Below are 8,742 nucleotides of genomic sequence, written 5' to 3' on the forward strand. Positions count from 1 at the left end.
CCAGGTTCCAATACGTTTTCTGCAATATTTGTGATGACTGGGATGCAGTTCAGCAGATGATTCATCAGAAAATCTACCTTCTGCCACTTTTCCAATTAATCAACTAGAAGTCGAGTTATTATTTGTTGCTCGTACAACTGGGATTGACAAGACTTTTGTCAGGTAGTATATCTTCTTCAACAGGCTGTTGTTTTTTTTCCTTCGGAAAGTTAATTCCTGTCACCTTAGCAAATCTGCAGTTTTCTTACATTAGTATGTGCATCTTATAGTTGTTCCATTATTCTGTATTACAAAATGTAATGTATACGTCTTAGATATCCCCTCAATTGCCTGAAGTTTCATCTTAAAATATCTCATTAGTTAAGTATTACTTACTATTATAATTATTATTATTACTGGGTTGCGGCTGAAAGGGCATCGGCTTTGTAAAACATGCTAGATGATTTGGCAGTTTATTTTGCTGTGTCAGCCTATGATAAATAAAGGGACTAAGCTGAATGAAAATAAAAGTTTTTTTTTTTTTTTTTTTTTTTTAAGGTTGCGGTGAAAACGGCATCCGATAGTGGGTTTTTTTGTGCTTAACTGATTTGTGTATTTTATCAAATCAGTCACCAAAAATTTTCCAATACAAACAAATACAATTTATTGAGGCAAGAGGGGAAAAAAAGACTGCAGACACCTTTAAGTGCAAAAAACCCTGATGTAATAAAATTTTATTTACAGATATGTACAAAAGTGTTGTCCCTCTTCCAGAAGTGTCAGTGGACCTTCCTAATGTTCCTCAGATATTCCTCTGACCCTCCACCCATATGAGGGGGGAGAGCTATGTGGAGTTTGCAAAATCATACTGGTTTATTCGTACAGGTGAGTTCATCTTTTGAGGCAGTTGATTCAGGCTCATATCAAGGCATATCGGCTGGATTCACAACTCGACCTATAAACAGCAACGAACCTGTGAAAAAACAGACATTAAAACACTTGATCTAAGACTGGCATGTCCAAACTCGGTCCTGCAAAGTTTAGGTCCAACTCCAATCAGACACACCTGGGCTAGCTAATCAAGCTCTAAAGCTTCGGTCACACTTGACTTTTCTCCACATAGACTTCCAATTATGCACCCAAATGCATCAGACCGTAAACGCAGGGTCATGCGTTAAGTTTCGCAGTTCGCTGCGGTGCAAAGTTCAGCTTTGTGAACTTTGACCTGCAAAATCACATCACTTGACTGCGTGAGACCAATCGAGGATTAAAACATGAGCTCTGGACAGAAATTTCCAAGAATTGCTCGCTTTTTTTAATGTCTAATAATCTTGTTTAATCCCACCCCTTTTCGCAGCGCCATACGACAGAATTTTGCGCACACAAACTCTAGTGTGACCGCAGCTTTACTAGGCTTTCTAAACATCCTTGCAACATTAATATTTTTGAAACATTAATATTGTTAGCATTGAATTCAACTTTACAGGCCATTACATTTAAAAATTCTGCGCTGACCATTTACTAACATTTTGTAGTCAGTAGAAGATTTGTTTAACATTGTGGAATTAAACTAAATTCCTTTATTCTACTAAAGACTTTTAAACAAGAGCTGAAACTTGTGACCTTTTTATTCAACAAACATAAAAAAGGTTATGGTTTTCATTAAATAATAAGCAGCTCAACATGGTTAATAATACATTAACATGGATCATCTAACACTGAAGACTCCAGCGTTGATAGAGAATAGTCAGCTTTAATTCCATTTTAATAATAGAACAGAATGAAAACTGGTTATAAAATTGTGTTAGTTCCTAATTAGTTTTTACTTTATTTCTGATCAAATAAGTCCAACCTTGGCAAGCATAACAACTTTCTTTAAAAAAAACAAAAAAAACTTTGTGTTAAATTTTAGATTGATAGTGTAGCTATATGTACTTCAATGTCTCAGGGAAGATCAATTTCAAGAATTTTTTCTATCAGTGCTAATTACAGTTTCTAGTTTTTTACCTGTGCTGATTTGCCGTAAGATAAAGAGGAACGGTCGATCTGCCTTAAAAACTGCTGAACGGGATCTTTTCAGTAGCACCATTGCTGAAAACAGTCAGACAGAAATCTCCATCAACATTTGTAAGTAGAATAACAGCTTGAATAACTGAGAATCAGTTGTAGTAAAGAAACAGAGCTAAGCAATCAAATAAGTCTTCATTAAGTGCCCCATCATGCTATTTTCAAAGTTCCTAATTTAGTTTGGTGTTCTCCTAAATTGGTTTAGATCCACCCATGAAAAAAAAAACAGTTTAGTCCTTGTTAATGATATGTTGCAGCATCAGGACTTATCTCTGAGTATCTCAAACCGTTTGTTGAAGGGTTTGCTCTTTCTAAACAGAGAACCTGCTCTACTTTGATTGGTCAGATTGCCCAGTCAGTTGTGATTGGTTGACCAGTGAATGAACAAGTTGCAAGACAGTTTTTTTTTTTTTTTTTCAGGAAAGTGCCATCATTAATAGCAATGTCAGCAGCACAAACAAACACAAACTGCAGGAGATTAGGCTGACAACTACTATGTCATTACTGACCATTTAAAATTACTACTGTAGTTTGAGGATACATTTACTAACATTATACACTCCATTAGGGTAAAAGCAACAGAAGCACTTCAAACTGACATAATATTCAGATGTTCTTTACTAATCTTTTACTTAACTAATTGGTTCGCTTTATTCTGCAATGTGGAAGTAAGCTATTTTTTGTGACAGTTTTTTGACTAGGAATAACAAACAGTCTGCAGTAAAATGTCAAGTTACTTGCTCTACAAACAATTGTGTTTTTGGCTAGATAAAGAAATTTAAATAATAGAATCAAAACAGTTCACAACATCAAGCAGCATAACAGATGGCTCTTTAACAGTTAACAACCACTGAAACAATGAGTCTGAAAGTATCGAGATAATTAAGTTCTGATGGCTGCGCCCATTCTTAAAAAGTGAAAAAAATTTGGTCAATAAGCAACGAAACAACATACCTGTAGCTGAAGCTGCTTTTGTGCCTGCCTCTGTCACCTCTATTCTTGCCTCATGGAAAGCCTCTGATACAAAAATCCCATCTGTATCTGTAGAGACACATAAACCAGAGTATATAGCCAGTGATATATATTTGGTATTGTTTCTGACATTCTTAGACTGTTGTAAATTGTTTTCAGTTCCACTTTCATACCCGAGATGCCTCTAAAATCAGCAGCTGATGGACTAAAGATGTCAGAGACGCCAAGAGACTGTAGAACAGGCTTCAAATTGATCTTGCTCTGCATCTTAAACCTGAAATACACACAAGCCCAGGATTCACATGCTAGTTTTGGAGAACTTCATCTGAAGAGTTTTGTATGCTTTTAAAAATATTCAATTCAATTCAGCTTTATTTGTATAGCGCTTTTACAATGTAGATGGTGTCAAAGCAGCTTCACATAAATTGTCATAGTAACTGGATCAGGGTAGTTCAGTTTTTAGTGTTTAAAAAAATATGTATGTTTCATTTTATTTTCATGCTGTACCTGGGCAGAAATATATCCATTTTAGTGCGTCTTAATCCAGTATCCCACAGTCCCACAGCACGGGCCGTGATCTGCTTTTCCAGCTGTGACAGAGGAGTTTTCCGGTCACTGGGTAATGCCACCAGCAGCCTGAGCGAGTGGTCCAGATATGGCAGTTCCAGCACAGTGTACTCCTGCTCTGAGGGCAGCCGGAAATGACCTGGGATGAGTGGACAGGTAAAGTGAGGAAATGTCTGTTTGTCAAAACATGGATTTGTAGGCTTAAATTAATTCCTTTACCGATATTGACTTCGCTTGACTGGTACATCATGGGCACTTTTACTGTGCTGCCATCTGAGAAAGTGAAGGGCAGGTTTTGGGTCTCTGTGAAGAGGAACTGTTTCTGCCAAGCACCATGGAAAACCAGTGTGCTCACAAGAGCCATGTAGAGTAAATGGTCCTGCCTGGTGGCCTCTTCTTCCTCTCCACTGGAGTGATGAAGTTCCTCTCTTGTCTGGAGATGGTCATCAGCTTTACAGATACAATCATTTGCATTATGTATTAATTCAGCACACGCTTTTATACAAAGTGACTGAAAAAAAACAGGAGCAAATGAATTTATAAACATGTTTCACAATTATACTGTAGTCATTATTAACTTTTACATATTATAGAATCTATAAAGCTTTGCCACAAAACAAGTCATAATTGTTAAATCTTTGAAGATGATTCATGACATTATACATGATCTGAAAGCGGAATAAGCAAGCTTTCCATTGATATATGATTTGTTGGGTGGGACAATATCTGGCAGAGATACATCTATTACAAAATCTGGAATCTGGGTTAAAAAAGATGTCTTTAAAGATGTTCAAATTAAGATATTAGCAATGATCAAACATTTGATATATTTACACAAAAAATCTTCAAGGAACATACTGAGATGATTATTATTCTGCCGTCATTCTAAATATAAATCATGATCATCTAGTGGTTTTAGGGACCAGCCTAATCAAAACATACTCACCTTTACTTTGGTAATGTGCCCATTGTTGTAGCCGACTGTGAGTGTGGTTGGGATTACTGAAGTTTACACTCAGTAGACTAGTGTTACCCCATCCCAAAGCATGCTGGGTAAATTCTGGCAGGAGTTTTACCCCAGTCTGGATGAATAAGGCATTGGCAAGCTGAAGCCGCAGGCCCTCGCTGGAGTTAGCCAGGTCTCCCTGTGGCCGAGACAGAATGTTCTGCACACGAACATCTGCAGGAGAACATTGTTTATGGTTTAACCAGAATAAATGATTTTATTTTCTGTTGCCAGTATTATTAATTTTATTTATAAAATCCCTAACCACTTGTTAAATGTGAAGTCATGTGAAGCGGCTTCCGGGTCCAAGCACCATATCAAACTCTATGGGGAGACTCAACAAATGGTAATAATAAACGTTTACAAAGCGATGTAATACTTTCGAAATCACGATTGCAATATAACCATGCCTAAAATCTGTTATTATTTGTATAAATTGTTAAAATATTGGTGTCTGTGTCTGTCTAGAGACTGTTATGCACACCATGATTTTGCCGGCAGCTAGCTCTCTGCAACTCTCACATGGTCGCCCACTGAAGCTAAGCAGGGCTGCGCCCGGTTAGTACCTGGATGGGAGACCACATAGGAAAGCTAGGTTGCTGCCGGAAGTGGTGTTAGTGAGGCCAGCAGGGGGCGCCCAACCTGCGGTCTGTGTGGGTCCTAATGCCCCAGTATAGTGACGGGGACGCTATACTGCTCAGTGAGCGCCGTCTTTCGGATGCGACGTTAAACCGAGGTCCGGACTCTCTGTGGTCGTTAAAAATCCCAGGATGTCCTTCGAAAAGAGTAGGGATTTAACCCCGGTATCCTGGCCAAATCTGCCCACTGGCCTTTGTCCATCATGGCCTCCTAACCATCCCCATATTCAATTGGCTGCATCACCGTCTCCTCTCCACCAATCAGCTAGTGTGTGGTGTGCGGTCTGGCGCAAAATGGCTGCCGTCGCGTCATCCAGGTGGATGCTGCACACTGGTGGTGGATGAGGAGATTCCCCCTACTGTGTAAAGCGCTTTGAGTGCCCAGAAAAGCGCTATATAAATGTTATTATTTATTATGTTATGTAAATGCTATATTATTATTATTATGATTATTATGATTTTATGCAACATTAACTTTAATGTGTGGAATGACTAAAAAGTGGTCATAAACAAATATTTTCTCAATTGAAATGAGTAATGGATTAAACCCAGAAACAGTATTCCATACGTCACGACTTAACAAGTGAAAATGGTCATTTAATTAAATAGTGATATAATTCTAAAACATTAAATTGTTAAAAAAATGTGTGTATCCATGAATCTGACCACTGATTATATCTGAAGCCGTAAATATTTTGATCTGAAACATCCTGCTCCAAAGTTTCTTTTTGTGAAATTTCAAAACTGATTACCAACGCATCAAAAGAAAAAAACATTGATCATTGATATATTGAATATCATTAATCATTGCCATGTTCTCTAAACATTTATGCTAGCAAGTGGGATTGTGTCAGTTTTGTTACAAATAAACTCTTTGATACCAATGTAATAGAGATAACTATGAATAAATATTTTCTGGTTGTTAAAAATTAAAAAGTAAATGACTTGTGTTTAGCATGCAGTGAATCATTCAAATGATATGTTTTTCAATAAAACACTGGAACAGATTTGTTTAACATACAGTTTTTTCCTTAAGTATGTAAAATGCAAAATGTATGTCTAAATACAGTCACCACTGCGTCATCATACAATCCCATGCAAACAACAGGACATCAGCAGGTCGACAGGAGCAGCTCATTTATATCTTGCACTACAGTATATAGGACATCACACGTCATGATTTTGCCAAGTAAGATGTGATTCTGGATTAACATCTGTCGGTCCTAGAACATCATTTTTATTTGAAGATGTAATCCATACCTATTCCCTACCCCTAAACCCAACCATAACTGTAAATCATTCCCAAAATCAGAGAGGAATATTAGTTGGATAACAATCAAGTGCATAAACCTAACCATAAGCATAAACGTGATATAATTTGAATGGAATTGTTCAATAAATAACTGGAATGTTGTTCAAGGATCTACACAGATGTTAATCCAGTAACATGATGTAAAGTGATGTGAATGCAGTAACAGTTTACTCCTACCATTGACATCATATCCCAATGTACCCTCGAGCTGAACCAGAGTGTTTCCCCTGGCCCCGAGTTGCAGAAGACCCAGACACAATGACACACTGGCCGGAGACACTATCAGGTTGGACTTATTCTCTGTCTCTGTGAGCGTCTGGTAGAGGCTGATGCCAAACTGTGTGTGTAGATCACTGAAGCTGCTGCTCAAGACACTGTTGGCCACATGGCAGAGATCCACCAGCCACAGACAGATGAACAGTGATGAGGCAGACAGCTGAGGCATGATCAACACGTCAAAATCTGCAAACACAATATCAGCTGACTACTGAATCTCAACAATGCCATCCATGATGAACAGCAGCAACAAAAGTAATGCCAGGGCCTTGGAAAAATTATACCACAATCCTCTAATCAAATTATGTTGATGCATATTTTCTAAGCCAACTGCATTATTGTGCTTCGAGAGAGCAAAACGTTTATATTTGTGTTTTAATTGTTTCATCTCTGACAACTCAAGGAACCGTTGCACACAAAAGTAAATCAGTTAAATATTAAGATTAATTATGTTGTATTTTACTGTGGGACTGTTCATTTATAGAAGTTAGCTCATTTATGAGTTACTCATTTTATTTACAGTTTTATCATCCAAAATCCACATTCAGACAGTTTTAAAGTAATCCACAGAACCCTAAGTATAACATAACTCTTTACACTTTCACTCCCCAAAACACAAAACTAAATGTGACTTATTGGTTGCTTTACTTGTCGGTCAGACTTCTTTTTGGTGTTTCGTGGTAAATGGTATATGGCTCTATTATCAAACATGTTTAGGCTTTAAAGAATGTTGATTAAAAAAAACTGTGGTTTGGTCACCACTTGTTACCAACATTCTTCAAAATATGTTTGTGTGTGTGTGACTGGACTACAAAAAAAAAAAAAAAAACTAAATTTGCAGAAGCATTGTAGAAAAAGCCAATAATACACTTATAATAAGATTTTTCTGAACCCTCAGATTTAAGATATATAAATGGATTTGTTTTTTGCTCATCTATTGTCTGTCTTAACAGAAGTCAGATGATGCAGTTGAAGTCAAAATTATTAAACCCCATAAATTATTAGCCTCTCGGTTTATTTTTTGGTTTATTTTTTCCCCAATTTCTGTTTAACGGAGGGAAGATTTTCACGTTTCTAAACATAATAGTTTTAATAGCTCTACAGCTTAAAATGACATTAAACCAGTTAACTAGGCAGGTTAGGGCAATTAGGTGAGATATTGTATGAGGATTATTTGTTCTGTATGGAGGAAAAAAAATAGCTGAAAGGACCTAATAATTTTGACCTTGAAATGACTGAACCTTGAATAAAACTGCTTTTATTCTAGCCGAAATAAAACAAATAAGACATTCTCCAGAGAAAAAAAAATTTTTTAGACATAGGCCTACTGTGAAAATTTCCTTGCTCTCAAACATCGTTTAGAAAATAGTTAAAAAATTCAAAGGATGTTTAACAATTCTGATTTCAACTATATAAATCCCAGTTTCCAAAATTGACGCGTATGTACTGGTTCACGTTGCTTAACACATTGAAATCAGATGAACCAATATACAGTCAAATGAAATATCGGAACTGACATACTGAACGCGACAGAATCTTGATAATAAAAATGAATATAACTGGTAAAAATGCTGTAGAACACTACACACCTGCCGGATTGTCCTGTGTGAGAGTGTGAGCTGCTGTGGTTCTTCTGCTGATGTTCAGCCCGCGGTCACTGTCACTGTCACTCAGGCGCTGTGCTTTAACTGCAGGAGGACGTGCGCTCGCCCTGATCCTCCACGCCAGGACAACTCATTGAAAGAGTTGTCGATCATGAGACCTTGTTTAAAGGGTGAGCTTCGTGTTTGTGGTCTCCGGCGGCGATGTCCGTACCACTCGTTAAGAATTCCTGCCTCCCGCCCGGCACTATAAGGAGCCAGGCAGAGGGAGGCATGCGCTCGCCCAGCAAATCCGCACTCGAGAAGCTGCGCGAGCGCTCACAC

At 37.6% G+C, this 8,742-nt stretch overlaps 1 protein-coding gene across 1 annotated transcript; it reads right to left on the bottom strand.

Annotated features, from left to right (window-relative positions):
• Positions 1 to 622: 622 nt before the first annotated feature.
• On the bottom strand, positions 623 to 8,718 carry serpine3 (serpin peptidase inhibitor, clade E (nexin, plasminogen activator inhibitor type 1), member 3). Its single transcript, NM_001123237.1, has 9 exons — positions 8,407 to 8,718; positions 6,719 to 7,003; positions 4,532 to 4,765; positions 3,805 to 4,035; positions 3,526 to 3,724; positions 3,192 to 3,292; positions 3,001 to 3,087; positions 1,987 to 2,070; positions 623 to 952 (listed from the first exon to the last, which is right to left on the bottom strand). Exons 2-9 carry the CDS (start codon positions 6,984 to 6,986, stop codon positions 903 to 905), a joined length of 1,254 nt encoding a protein of 417 aa, NP_001116709.1. The 5' UTR covers positions 6,987 to 7,003; positions 8,407 to 8,718; the 3' UTR covers positions 623 to 902.
• Positions 8,719 to 8,742: the final 24 nt, after the last annotated feature.

This window comes from Danio rerio, chromosome 9 (genome assembly GCF_049306965.1).
Source record: "Danio rerio strain Tuebingen ecotype United States chromosome 9, GRCz12tu, whole genome shotgun sequence".
Lineage (NCBI taxonomy): Eukaryota > Metazoa > Chordata > Actinopteri > Cypriniformes > Danionidae > Danio > Danio rerio.